Source organism: Erithacus rubecula (assembly GCF_903797595.1).
Source record: "Erithacus rubecula genome assembly, chromosome: 21".
Classification (NCBI taxonomy): domain Eukaryota; kingdom Metazoa; phylum Chordata; class Aves; order Passeriformes; family Muscicapidae; genus Erithacus; species Erithacus rubecula.
The window spans coordinates 5,270,198-5,283,852 of NC_136673.1; the positions used below are offsets into that span (position 1 = coordinate 5,270,198).

General features: G+C 60.1%; 1 protein-coding gene and 1 long non-coding RNA gene across 3 annotated transcripts in view; one reads left to right on the forward strand and one right to left on the reverse strand.

Annotated features, from left to right (window-relative positions):
• The window catches only part of LOC306810925, a 34,382-nt gene extending 26,797 nt beyond the window's left edge, over window positions 1–7,585 (reverse strand). For both annotated transcript variants that reach the window (XR_013776570.1, XR_013776571.1), the window contains exons 1-2: window positions 7,272–7,585; window positions 2,248–2,321 (exon numbers count right to left, since the gene is read on the reverse strand). This is a non-coding gene — a long non-coding RNA (uncharacterized lncRNA). The remainder of the gene's footprint in view (window positions 1–2,247; window positions 2,322–7,271) is intronic.
• A 113-nt stretch (window positions 7,586–7,698) lies between these two features.
• Window positions 7,699–10,296, forward strand: IER5L (immediate early response 5 like). The gene has a single exon (XM_079323947.1). The coding sequence runs from the start codon at window positions 8,004–8,006 to the stop codon at window positions 8,991–8,993; it is 990 nt and encodes a 329-aa protein (XP_079180073.1). The 5' UTR covers window positions 7,699–8,003; the 3' UTR covers window positions 8,994–10,296.
• The last annotated feature ends 3,359 nt before the right edge of the window (window positions 10,297–13,655 follow it).

Here is a 13,655-nt window from a genome sequence, read left to right on the forward strand (position 1 = left end):
TATTCCTGCTTTTCCAGTCAGCAGGGTTCCCGTGCTGCGCTCCACCAGCCTCTCTCCAGCACATTCACCTGCCAGAGACATTTCACCCCCCTTTGCCGAGGCTCAGAGGGGCATAGAGGCAGTAACCACCAGCACAGGGAAGCAGGGACAAAGCAGATGAAAGCAGCCAGTGCCAGGCTGCAGCTGCCCAGCTTCACTGGGACAGATGTTTCACAGGCACCCCCACACAGTACAGGGTCACCCATCCAGCTGTGGCTCCCACCAGACACCCACGGCAGCCCCGGCTGCCCCACAGCAGGCGGGAGCCGCTGAGGGCTGGATGCTCCGCAGCCATCTCCCTCCAGGTTTGCACAAGCTGTCTAGAGGTAGCTGCTGGCGAGGGGCCAGGCGAGCCGCGGTGGCTTTGATGTGGGTGTCTGCTGGGCACATGCCAGGGCCGGGCCAGGGTGTTTAGCTGGAGGCACCGGGTGCTAGACTGAATTATGCCGGAGGGAGGAAGAAATCTCCAGGTCACGGCTGTGCCACAGTGGCATAAGAAATCTGTCGCGCTGCCCACGTCGTCGCTACTCCACACTTCTTTCCAGAGCCTTTTATCTGCGGCGACCATGAGCGGGGATCTCTCCCCTGCAAGAAAATAGATTTTCCGTGATATGAAGAGCGCTGGGGGGTTCGGCACTCGCACCCCGGCAGCTCCGGGCTCCCAGAGACACAACGCCGGGAGGAGGATGCTCTGGCGGGGATGCAGGACCAGAGCGGTCCAGCGCAGCGCAGCAGCCCCGCGGCGGCTGGCGATGCCCAGCGCCGAAGGAGTTACTGAGAGCGGGAGATGTCGTTAATAAGGGAGGCCACGCGAGTGATTTTTATCTTTAAAAAGCCCACAGCCCGGGTTGCGCGGCTCCGCTAGGGAGCTCGCTCGGGCACAGCCACTGCTCCTTTAAGGTATAGAACAACAAAGTGGGTGAACAGGCTGGCTCCTCCCCGAGCCGGCACATTCCCTCCGGGTCCCCCCGCCCCAGCCACGAGTGGCAGCGGGGACCCCCTCGCCCGGCCCCGGACTACCAGTCCCGGCACGCCCCGGGGGTTTGCTCCCTGCCGGGGATTGTAGTTCTGCCGCCGTCCGTCCGTCCGTCCGTCCGTCCGCGGGGCACCGCAAGGCCACGCTGCTCCCGGCCGGAGGGGCTCTGCTCGGGAAAGGCTGGAGGTTCCATGACAGACGAGCAGTCATTAACCCTTTCGGAGCCTTGCGCCCGCTGCCAGCGCTCCTGCAGTCACTTTCAGCGGGGAAGGGGATCCCTACCGGGACCCCACCGTGCCCGGGGCCAAACTCCCATTCAGCACCCCAGAGTTCATTCCCCAAGCGAGCCACAGCTCCGACTTTACAATAGATTTTACCCCAACTGCCCTCCCTACAGATTTGGCAGGAACAGAGGTTTTGGTTTGGTTGCCTTCAATGCCAAGCGTCACCTGGCACCCCCAGCCCTGGGCAGGTCGTGTGACTAGAAGTGAACAATGCCCATCACAGGAGCCACCCAAGAGTCCCCCGCACCAGGCACTGCCTGTGCGGTAAGACGGGCCCTGCCCTGCTCCGATGAATATCTAAAAACCACGGGACAGGGGAGATGGGCGGGACACAGGGGCAGGATTAGCCCTAGATCACAGGTGCCTGGTCTCCACCCCCCTGAGCCCTGTAGCAAGTGGTTCCTCCTCCGAGCCTGCTGCTCCCATCGCCAGCAGGGAGCACGATTACAAATCCCACTCAGTACCCAGCAAGTCCTATCCTGCTCCACCCAGGACAGACGGGAACAGGAATTGCAGGTAAGATCCCTCATTCATGCTGGTGTTGGAGACAGACTTCCCAGTTTGGGTAAGGACTGTGCTCCAGCACAGCCTCATTTACAGCTGTAACTCGGGGTCAGACCAAGTCCAGGGATCAACTCTTGGCTACACAGCAATAAAGACTGCAGGATATCTGACCTAGCAATTAAAATAAGGTCTCTATCTGATACCACAGCCCAGCAAACAGCACTGTTTGCCCAGGGCACCTCATGGCTCCTGGAAATGATGCTTTGGGGCAGCAGCAGCAAAACCCCACAGCAGCTTCCGAGAGCCACCACAAGGGAGTCCCACACGACCCCAGGAAAAGGGTGAGCACCATGTCTGTCAGGGAGGTTTAATGAGCTTCTTGGCTGGCAGGGCCCAGGGGAGCACCCAGCCCAAGGTGTGAAATGCTCACCAGAAGGAGTAGACCCAACTTCATCCCCTCTTCCCAAAAGGGCAGTTCCCAAGCTTGCCACACACCATTATCTGGCAGCTTTAGCATCCTGCAATGGTTTTGCAGGAAATCAATGGCCTCCAAATGCCAGAAACAAGGAAACAAGGTGCCAACAGCAACCAGCTCAGCTGGACAGGTTTGTTAGAGACATGAGGAAGTGCCTGTGCCAGGAGCTTTACAATGCTGCCCCTGTAGAGCATCACACAAGCAGCTCTGGGCATGAGATGAGCCACACAACTCACACCAAGACCAGCTGGGACACTGCAGCCTCTCCATGAACACCCACAGCTCTGCTTACACCATCAGCAGCTCATTCCCCTCCTCAGCTCTAGCAAGGAACAGATTTCTACTGCAAATTGACCTGTGGGCACAGCAAGCCATCAATGGGTTAAAATACATCAGCACAGACAAAAACCCCCTTCTCCTTTGGGTCACATCACCACCTGGCCAACAAAGCCAGCATTTTCCCCTTTGCAGCAGGATAAGCTGAGGCCATTCAGGAGAGGATCAATAGTAGGATCTTGGTAGCAATAAACTCCTCAATTCCACCCTTCCAGGATTAGTCAAAAGAAGAATCATACAATTCCCATCCAAGGGACCTCCCAACACTCCAGTAGGAGCATAGAAGGCACCAGGAGAGTTTGTAAGCACCATGTGGGGCACAAGTGCTTGGCCACACAGCAGAGAGAGGCCAAGAAGCAATGGCAGGGAAGCTTACAAAAGTACCCATACCCTGCACAGCAGTTCTCAGAAACACAGGAAATGAATTGGTGAATTTAGGTAGGAGCAGACCAAATGAAAATACTGAGCATGTCATCCATGCCCAGTGCCATGGTGGTGCTTGGGAGGCATTGTAAAGCTCCCCATCTAAAAGCATGGAGAATTAAATGGATGCTTTTTTAGTATGGTTTCAATCCCTTTTTCTCCAGGATTGTATACAAAGTATTTGACTGTGATGCCAAAGCTGTGAGAAAGAGCTAACAGCTACAACAGCGAGGTGACAGCCCTACCCACAGCCTGCCTGATCAATCCATGGATACACCTCTCCAAGGGCTGCTGCCTTTGGGAGCCAACGTGCCCCATTCCCACACCCTACAGCAGAACCTGTGAGTCTGCCCTACAAGTCCCCCAAGATGAGGAGCAGCCTGGGGAGCCAGGCAACATTAAGCTTGCCCAGCACAGAGGAGAAGGGGGCAGAAGCCAGCGCTGCTCCAAGAGCTCAGCCTGAAAACCTTGTTCTGGCTTGTTTTCCCACTAGCTTTGGGTGCCTGACTTGTAATAAGTAAGCCTGAAAAGCAGGCTCCTTTTCAGACATGCCAGGCACCCGCAGCTCCAGCTCATAGACGCATCTCCAGGGAGTCAAGTTCCAGGTGCACCCAAAAAACCTCGTGTTTCAGCCAATACCCAAAGGCCTCCGTTTCCTTGTCTGAGAAAAGCTGGGTAGTGCCCAGGCCCAGGACTCTGAGGCTCAAGGGGAAATTGCTTTATAGCAGCCAGTCTAATTGCACTGAAATTATGAGATCAAGCAGTAAATTCACGTCTGTGTTCGTTGCTCTGGGTGGCAAAGCTGCACTGGCAAGTGCTTGATCTCCAATCGCTGCAAATTCACATTTCATTGGAAAGGGAAGGAGGGGGTTAATGAAGGAGAGCATTGCCAGTTGGAAGTGCTACCTAAAAAGGGTTTCTCCTACTAGCTGAAGCAAAATGGTTTCTCTTGCCAGCTTGTTTACTCTGCAGCTGAGAGCAGCGGACCGCCAGGTTTTGCTGCTGGATCCTGCTGCAGGATCGACGGCTGCAAAACCAGCCCTGGCACCAGGACATGAGCAGGGCTGGACCAGATGTGGTACAGCTGCACCATCCCCAGCCCAGGAGCAGCCCCACAGTGCCCACATCACAGGCAGTCCCCAGGACCAGCATCATCTACACCAGAAAATGTGTAGCTCAGCACTCCAGAGAGCAAATCCTGGGCCCTTCTCTTCTCTTTTGGGGAAATAATGGTCCTCACCATATAAAGGCCAGGTAAAAGCTGGAATTATATTTAACCAAGATGGTTTTTACATGAACTGTCCACTACAACAGTAGGGTCCTTAGGGGTCTTGCCCATGGAAAGGGCACCCAAACCCCAACACCAGGGAACAGGGATGCTGGACAGGACACACTGGTTTTCCTGAGAAAGGCAAACACCAAACCCATCCTACCCCACCTTGCTGCTGCAGAGCCAGAAAATGGACAGCACTCATTATCCTCTTTAGAAAAGCAGAGCTTGCAATCATGTGCCAAGACAGGTATCAGCCAGATTCCTGTCTCTGGGAGATTTTGGAGTCCACAGGCCAAACTGAAGCAGCATGGCTCTCGCAGTGCACAGCCCATCCCAGCTTCAGGATTAAAGCCACCGTGTCTGCAAACAAAACATTGGCACCTGCCAGGAGAGCCAGCCAGGGAGGAGAAGGAGCCTGCAGCTGCTGCAGCCCTGCTGGCCACAGCACGGTGCCCAGCACTCAGCGCCAGGATCAGGCCCGCCTTTTATAGCCTTTATATTAATTACCCAGAGTCTAAATAAGATTAAAGTTTTAATTCAGTCTTCATCTCCTAGAGGCTCCTGCTGTGCTCTCGGGTTTTCCTGGTGCCACGAAGCTTCTCAGGCAGTTACAGCAGAGGGCACTTCTCTGGCAGCCAGAGACAGCAGCAGCTCCTGCATCCAGGGCTGCCCCGTGGTGCCCGACCAGCCCCGAGGATGCACCACCCTCTGCACCTCCATAAACCCAGCCCTGCTGCAAGCAGAGCTCTGCAAAACCTGACCCTTCACTGAAATCCACAACTCGAGGCCAGCTGGGCCACTGGATGATTAAAAAGCAGAGGGCCAGCACTGGGCAGTGTCCTGAGGCCATGCTTCAGTCATAGGTGGGAAGGTGAGCAGGAGAGGCAGAGCATGTCTGCCAGGGCAATGCTTTGTGCCTGGCCCCATCTGCACTGCCCAAGCACCCCATCACAGTCAGCCAATGGGCAATTCAAGCTCCTAGCCTGGACCACCTAGGCTGGAGTTTACAGCTGGAGATGGGCCAGAGAGCAGCAAATGCCAGCTGAGCAGAGAAGAAATCACTGCCTGCGCTGGCTGGGTGGAGGATATGGCACAGGTTGGCAGCAGGAGCACTTGCTGCCCTGGTTCCCCAGTGCCCATGAGGCCAGAGGAAATGCTGCAGAGCTGCAGCTGGGGCTCAGTCCACAAGCACCAGCCCCAACAGCCCATGATGGCAGAGTCTTTGATATTGCTGAGCAGCAGCAAGGCCTGTCTCAAGCCATCAGAGCACCCAGAGCTCAGCACTGACCTATGCAATGAGCCAAACCTAATCCTGCTGCACCCCATAGTATCTGCTCCAGTTATCACCTCCTGGACCTCCAGCTCCAGCCACAGCTCAGGAAGAGCCAACTTGCAGCCAGGGAGAGCTGCAAGGCAGAGATCCTGGTCGAGGAGAGGACAGACACAGCATAACTCCCATCTCCAATGCTGTCTGTACCCACTGAGCAACAAGCCACTCCGTTGGACGTGGTTGTGATCACTTTTTATGTTATGAACAGGAACAAGAGCATCCTACAAGAGCCTGGGAATGCACAATATTGTTCACCACAGTTTGCATGGTTGAAGGCAGATTGTGGAGAAGGCTGCTCCATGAGCATGTAGGACTTAACCAGCTGCCCCTCAGTGAGCAATAAGCTGCCCTAGCCCAGCTGCTGCCCCAACCACCCTCACACAGGAACAAAACCCTCTGTGGTGCTGGGTCTGCTGCCATTCCTTTCAGTGGAGGACATGGTCAAGCTAAGCCAGCAGAACACAGCCAAGCCAGGAAACAAGAAAAGCCTCCAAGCATCCTTCTCAAAAACCAGGTTTTGCACAATGAACTGATGAGCTCAGTGATCACCTTGTGTCACTGCCCCTGTGGTTTGGAGTTTGGGCTGCACAGCAGGAACAAGGGCTTCAGAGGTTTTCTTTCCAATGGGCTCCCACCACAAGCAGACATGAGGCTGCCCGTAGCAGCCAAGGTACGTATGCCAGGGTGACCCCAGGCACCCAGACTGGAGAACCTCTGCAGTCGGTGGGGAAACATCCTCCTCTCTCCCCTACCTTCTGCTTTCTACACAAGATGCTGCTTCAGAAGCAGCTCCCGTTGCTCTGGCACTGCAGCCCCTTCCTGGCTGCCCGTCTCACAGCCCTTTCTGCCCCCCAGACCCTGCAGGCTCCTGCCTGAGCCCCTCAGCTCTCACCAAGGGGACAAGGGCTGCTGCTCTGCGGTGCCACCAGCTCCGGTGGGCTCGACTGCTCCCCGGGCACGGTGGTTGACCCTCTCGGTGACCGGGGCTTTTAAGCAACAAACTTGGGAACCCTCCTGAGTCTCTACATCCCCTAACCCCATCCCTGAGCCCCTACGGTCCCTAACTCCCCAGGGACCAGCCCCAACCCTCACACCCTTCCATGAGGGAGAGCAGGGGCGCGCTGCCCTGCAGAGCTAACACTGCCGTGTGCCCTAAGGCGGGACGGAAGGCTTTAATTAGCCCATAATTAACCCGAGGGCGGTCCTGCTCTCACTTTGGGGGAAAACCAGGTGTGATTGGGGCACGTTGTGGGGAGTGATTGGGGCACGGTCCGGTCCCCACGCCGGGGGAAAGCCCTGCCTGCGCTCCAAACGCGGGGCGATGGCGGCAGCTCCACAGGCAGGACTGCAGGGGTCCCCGCCGGGGGCTGTCGGGGTGTGAGGGCACCCGGCAGTACCGGGGTGCGGCCAGCACTGAACCGGGAGCTCCCGCGGTTAGGACAGCCCAAAGCGGAGCGGATACATCCCACCGCACCCCCGGGGATGGGATTCACAGAGTGCCGGTAGCACCGAGGGTCCCGCTGAGGATCCGCGGTGCCTCAGGGGTGTCACCGGGCGGGACGGGGCGGGGCGTGCCGCGCCCCCGCGGCTGCTCGGGACCGCCCCCGGGACCGGCACCGCCCCCCGCTCACCTGTGCGAGGGGAGCGGCGCAGGGAGGCGGCGCCCCGGCTCCGCCGCCGCTCGGGCGGGGTCCCGGTGCCCGCAGTGCCCCTCGCCCGGCCCGGCCGAGCCCCCGCCGCCCTCACGGGCCGCGCCGCGCCTGACACCATTTGAACGGCGCGAGGCGCCCGCCTCACTCCTATTGGCCCCGCTGCCCGCCCGTTAAGCCGCCCGCCGCCTTTCCATTGGTACCGCCGGCGCCGGGGGGCGGGGCCCGGGGGCCGGCGTTGCGGTATAAAAGACGGGGGCCGGGCGGGCGGGCGTTCAGTGTCTCTGCGCGACAGGTACGGGGCGGGCGCGGGGGGGGCCGCGCGCGGGTGGGCGGGGCGGGCGGGAGCGCGCGGAGGGGCGGGGCGGGGGGCGGTTGCCGCGCGGGAGGGCGGGGCGGGGGCGCGCGCGGCGCTGGTGGCGCTGCCCGCCCGCGCCGTCCGTGCTCGGAGCGCGGCGGCGGCGGCGGCAGCAGCGGGAGCCCCCGGCGATGCCCGCGCTGCTCCCGCCGCTGGCCGCCCCCTGAAGACACCCCTCTCTATTTGCCCCCCTTCTCCAGCGACCTCAGGCTCTGTCCCCCCTTTTCCCCTTCCCCCCTCCCCTTTATTCCCTCCCCCCCCGCCTCTTTATCCTCCTTCCTTACGACCCTCCGCACCCGCCCGGCTGCCGTGTGGATGCGGGCCGGGGTGCCTGGCTGCGCGGGCGGCGAGAGCCGATGCTGAGGGGCCGGAGGAGGATGGAGTGCACCCTCGATGCGCAGAGTTTGATCAGTATTTCCCTGCGGAAGATCCACAGCTCCCGCACGCAGCGAGGCGGCATCAAGCTCCACAAGAACCTGCTCGTCTCCTATGTGCTCCGCAACGCCCGGCAGCTCTACCTGAGCGAGCGCTACGCCGAGCTCTACCGCCGCCAGCAGCACTACCCCGACGGCGCCCCGCTCCTCGCCATGCCCGCCTGCCCGCCGCCCGCCGCCGCCGCCCCGCCGGAGCTGGCGGCGCTCCCGCTGCCCGCCGACACGCAGGACCGCGAGGCGCGGAGCTGCGGGGCTGCGCGGGGCGGCGCGGAGCTGCTGGAGGTGCCGGTGTGCGCGGTGCCCCCGGAGCTGCAGCGAGCGCCCTGCAGAGACTCGTCCCCGGGCTTCTACCGGGCCGCCGGCAGCGCCGGTCCCGGTGGCGGCGGCAGCGCGGCCCCGGGGCTGCTCTACGCCGCCGGCTGTGACTTCGGGAGCGGCGGTGCCCCGCACTGTAGCAGCCGCACCACGGTGCTGGATTTGGACACTCACGTCGTGACCACGGTGGAGAACGGGTACTTGCACCAGGACTGCTGCTCGCAGTGCCCCTGCTGCTGCCAGCCGGCACCGGGGCTCGCCTCCCCGCCGCCCGCGCCCGGCACCAAGCGCAAGTATTACCCGGGGCAGGAGGAGGAAGAGGAGGGGGTGGAGGAAGGGGAGCCGGGGGGAGGCGGGGTGGCGGGCGGCCCCCCCTTCGCCCCGTGCACCAAACGCGCCCGCTTCGAGGAGTACAGCGCCGAGCACCCCCAGGACTCTTCCAACATCTCCAACTTGATCTCCATCTTCGGCTCCGGTTTCACGGGGCTGGTGAGCCGGCAGCAGGCGGACTCGGAGCAGCCCCTCAACGGGCAGCTGTGCAGCAAGCAGGCGCTGGCGAGCCTGGGAGCCTGGACTCGGGCCATCGTCGCGTTTTAGAGAGAAGTGGGGGAGCAGACGGGGTGTGGGGGGTGTTGACAAAACGGGGGTGCGATCCGAGGGACGGCGGCTCCGGAGGGGGGACCCTGAAACAAAGGCAGGGAGGGGGGTTGGGGCGAGGGGAGGGGGGGTGCCGAGGGGTGCGCAGGGGAGGCGGGAGGGCAGAGCCGCGCTAGTGTTTTATAAATTGTACAATAAAGAAAAAAAAATCTAAGATCTTGGGACTTTATTTTTGCAGAGATGAGAGAAAAAAAAAAAACAACAAAAACAAGCAAACAAATGAAAACAAAACAAACAACAACAACAACAAAAAAAAAAACAACAACGAAGCACCTATTTAAATAATCCTCTTTGTGTCCGCTCGGGTTCTCTTCGCGGCGGGCTTCCCGGGGCCGGTGCTGGCGGCCGGTAGCGCCACGTGAGAGCCGGGACCGGCCCCGGGACCCCGCGGCGGGAGCGCCCCCGGCCCCGCTCCCCGCCCCCGGCTCGCTGCGCTTCAGGGTGCGGACAGGGGAAAAGCCGCTGCTGCCCCATCGCTTTTGTGCGTTTCTTTATATATTGAAAAGAACAAAAAAAAAAAAAAAAAAGGTAGAAATGAAAACATTTCAACTTTCCTCCCAGAAGAAACGTGTGCGATGTGACTTCTTCCCACCGCTTGTGCCAGGGGAGCGCTGGAGGGTTCTGAGAGCTGAATGTGGGGAGGGTGGGAAGGGGAAAAACAGGGAGCGGGGGTCCCTCCGGGCTGCGCCCCGCCACGCAGGGGAGGGGGCGAGCCACCCCCGGCAGCCCGGAGCCTCCGCCTCGGTGTGTGCTTGCGATGCCGCAGGTAACCGTGTAACACGACTCACGTCTCCAATGTGTGTGTCGGGTCTGACCCTTTTTTTTTCTTTTCACCCCCTCTCTTTTTTTTTTTTCCTTAAGTTTAACTGTTCTGGTTTCAGCCTTCCAAATCATAAAACCAGCATTGTTTGGTCTTGTGAAGAGATTGTCTCCTGTAGAGTCTCTTGATTTTTTTTTTTTACATTATTTTTTTAAAGGAAAAAACCTTTTGTTGTAAAAAGGTGGGTTTTCTGGTCGTCGTCCCCTCCTCTTTCGTTTGCCCACTCCCAACTTCACGGTATCAGCACTGTGTGTAACTGAGGATGCTTTGCCAAACGGTCTGTTGGGGTCTTCTTTTTTTTCCTGCTCCTTTTTCTTTGTTTGTAAGCCTGTATTTTTGTGCATATGGAATTGTATATCACCGGGTAAAACTGTTCAGATTTGTTTAAATTTATAATCTTAATAAAAAGTCGATTATAAAGTTCCTGTGCCCTTCCTTTCCTTCACCCCGCAGCCCGCTGAAGCCCCTCTCCTGAGCCACTGCTTCCCCTCTGCACCGGGGAGCCTTTGCCGAAACTCCGACCCCCGCGCCCCCTCCCCGTGTACCCCCCGGACCTCGGAAAAACCCCTTTGTCTCCTCCTCAACACCATCCAGATTCACCCTCTCCCCATTAAAACACCCGCAGCAACACCCCCCCCTCCGCTGCCAGGATGCAACAAAAGCCCCTCCTTGGGTCCGGCTGTGCCGCGCAAAGCGAGTCCCAGGTGGGGAAGGGGCCGCAGCTCGGTCCCTCCCTGGGCCGGGGGAGCAGCCAGGACCCCCCGGCCCTGCCCCGACCCGCACCTGGGCAGCGCCGCCGCCTCCGCGCCCCCCGACGCGCTCGGGAAGTTTTTTTTAAGTTGGAGTTTGTTATCCCCGCGCGGGGCCGCTGGGTGGTGCGGGCGGGTTTTCCTTTTTTCCCCCTTTTTGTGCATGTACTTCTCTCCTCCCCTCCTTCACCCGACAGGAACAAGCCGGGGCCGCTCCGCACCCCTTCAACACCTCCCGGCCACCTCAGGAGAGGAGAATTATTAATCCTTTCACCCCTGTGCATAACGCGCAGTTTTTAGCACGCAGCGCAAATCCCGCAGATGGAGCCGTCCCTCTGCCCCCGCACCCCCAGCAGCCCCGGGACCCTCCCCCAAACCAACACATGGACAAAACCCCCGGTTCCATCCCCGTGGAGGTGCCACCCTCCCTTCTCCCGGGCAGAGAGACCGCGGCCGTGGGGTCGGGGAGCGGGGAGGGCTCGGGGGGCGCGGAGCCCCCGGCCCGGCGGCGCCCCCGCTCCGCGCCCGCAGCGCCCCCTGCCGCCCGCCGCGGGACCCGCAGCGCCGCGCGGGCCGGGGCAGCGCGGAGGGAGAGGAGGAGGAGGGGAGGGAGGAAGGGGGGAGAGAGGGGGCGGCCCCGAACCCCCGGGGGTAGAGGAAGGGGCAGGAGCGGCAACGTTGTCCCCAGCCGCAGGTGCTGCTGTCCCCGGGCAGCTCTGTCCCGCTCAGTACACCACAGGGCTGAGCGCCGCTACCCTCCCCTTCTAATCCTCCAAATTGCCTCCCCTAAAAAAAAAATTACAATTGAAAATACAAGCCCTCTAACCCCCTTCCCAGGCGCGGAGGAACTGCGGGAGCACTGCTGAGCGCACCAGCGAAACCAGAGCTGGATGCTTTGACCACAGAAAATTCACCCCTGGGGTCATGGAATGCCCCCTCCCTGCCCTGGCTCCTCGGGCCGGGACCCCCGGGGCCTCCCCCGACCCCATCCCGCTCCCTTATCCCGGGAGTCGAGGCTCCCCGGCACGGAGGCGGCTGGAGAGGGGCCCCGGCAGTGGGATTAGGAGAAGCAGCAGCTCCTGCACCCATAGCCTTGGCTACTGCCACACAGTATTTGGGGAAAGTTTTAAAACCCAGGTGCTTCTGCAGACGCCCACAGGTCAGCGCAGCCGGCTGCTGAATCTTAAACCCAAATCCTTTTCCTACAGCCCGTGCTCCAGGCAGCCCAGACAGACAGGGTCAGGGCTCACTTTAGCCCAGCAGCCACATACACACATCCATCACCCTCCCAAACCGCTCCCCATCTCCCACACTTCGAGGTTTCCAGTGATAAAGGGGCCATCAGCAGCAGAAGCACCCGTTCCTGCAGGAGTTCACCGCTTCAGGAGCACCTATCCCTCCTAATCTCCCCTCTCCCGGGGGCAGGCAGCTCTCGCCCGCCTTCGCAGTGGAAGTTTCTGGGGCTTCAGTCAAGGTTTCAAAGGCTGGAACTGGCAAAGACGCCTCCGCATCACCGGTACACACACGGGGAGGGGGAGTCGGGGTGCATATGCCACAGGGACACTCAAAAATCCCTGTCACTGACGAACGAGGAGATCCCACAGCTCCGCGGAGCCGCGAAGACTCACACGCTCTCGGTGGCGCAGTTATTTATTTATTTTAAACGCTGGTACATGACATTTTTCTTCTTACGAAGGCGGCAGCAGCAGAAAGCCCATCACAGCCTCTCCTGAAAGCAGAGCCTGGAAACCAGAGTCTCATCTGCATATTCATAAGTACCTGATAAATTAATCATGATGGCAGAAGCATTCAGGCTAGAAGGGAGGTGACAGGGGAAGGTTGCACCCCCCAACACAAGCCCATCCTCACTCTCGCACACGCTCCTCGTCTTCCAGGCACAAAATGTTTTGATCCCTTCACAAGTCGGCTGAACCCCCCGGGTGCTGCGGGGAGGGGGCTGTGCCCCCCAACACGCCCCCCACCCCTCCTGTCCCTGGCTCCGGTGAGAGATGCAGAACAGATGGGCTGGAGCTGGGTGGAGGACCCAAAATCTGAGGGAGCTCAGCTGCCACCCCAGCCCTGAGCTCTGCTCCCGTGTCACCACCTGTCCCCAACGCCAGCTCTGCCCCAGCACTGTCCGATCTTCAGCTGATGCTGAAGAGTTTGACCCTAAAAATCCTCCCATGTCCTCTCCCCCTTAATGCTTTCCCGGTTGAACAGAGATGAATGGGCATCGCCAGCATTCTCTGCCCGCAGCCCTGGAGCGGGAATAAGGCTCAGAGAGCTCCTCTGGAAGGGACAGGTGGAGTGTGGCTGGCACAGAACCGCAGGCGGTGGGAGATGGGGAGAGTGAGGGGAGCCAGGGGAGTCCCTCACCGTGCCAAGGCACAGGGAGCCGGCTCCCTGCACACACCGCTCGCTCTGCCAGCTGCGAGACAGCTGTGGCTTTCCCTTCCCGGTGCAAAATGCTCTCCACAGGCAGATCTGCTGCTGGTGGCGTCCTCAGTGCCACCCCACCGAAACCCCTCGGTCTGGGGAAAGAATCGCCTGCCCAGAGCAGAGACGCTGCCTCCGGTAACAGAGGCAGAAATTCAAGCCGAGCCTGGAGCAGCGCCTGAGCCCAGCCCGCCTGTCCCGCGAGCGGCAGGAAGGGCAGAAGGCACCTGGCAGCTTCCTGCAGAACCCAGCAGGGTCCAGATCTCCCTGGATTTCCCTGACCCAGAGGCAATTGCAGAGGTGGCTGCGGGGCTGGGCTGGGCTCACCAACAGCATGGGATCAGCACAAACCCAACACCCCCCGATCACAGGGCTCTGCCCTGCACCCCCAACACCCCACTGGTGTTTGGAGGGCTCAGATCTGCCATCAGGGAGTCACAGACCAAGGCCAGCATCAAAGCCACCGGTTCAGCCAAGTCCTCACAGCACTGAGGCAGCTCAGCCTGGAGGAGGATGTCACTGCACATCCAACAGGAGGGACAAGGATGGACACAGCGATGGAGAACTGACCCTCCCATCTCCCAGGCTGCCAGCCCA

Coding starts and splice junctions, on each gene's coding strand:
- IER5L (XM_079323947.1), top strand. CDS start 8,004: ATGCTGAGGGGCCGGAGGAGGATGGAGTGCACCCTCGATGCGCAGAGT.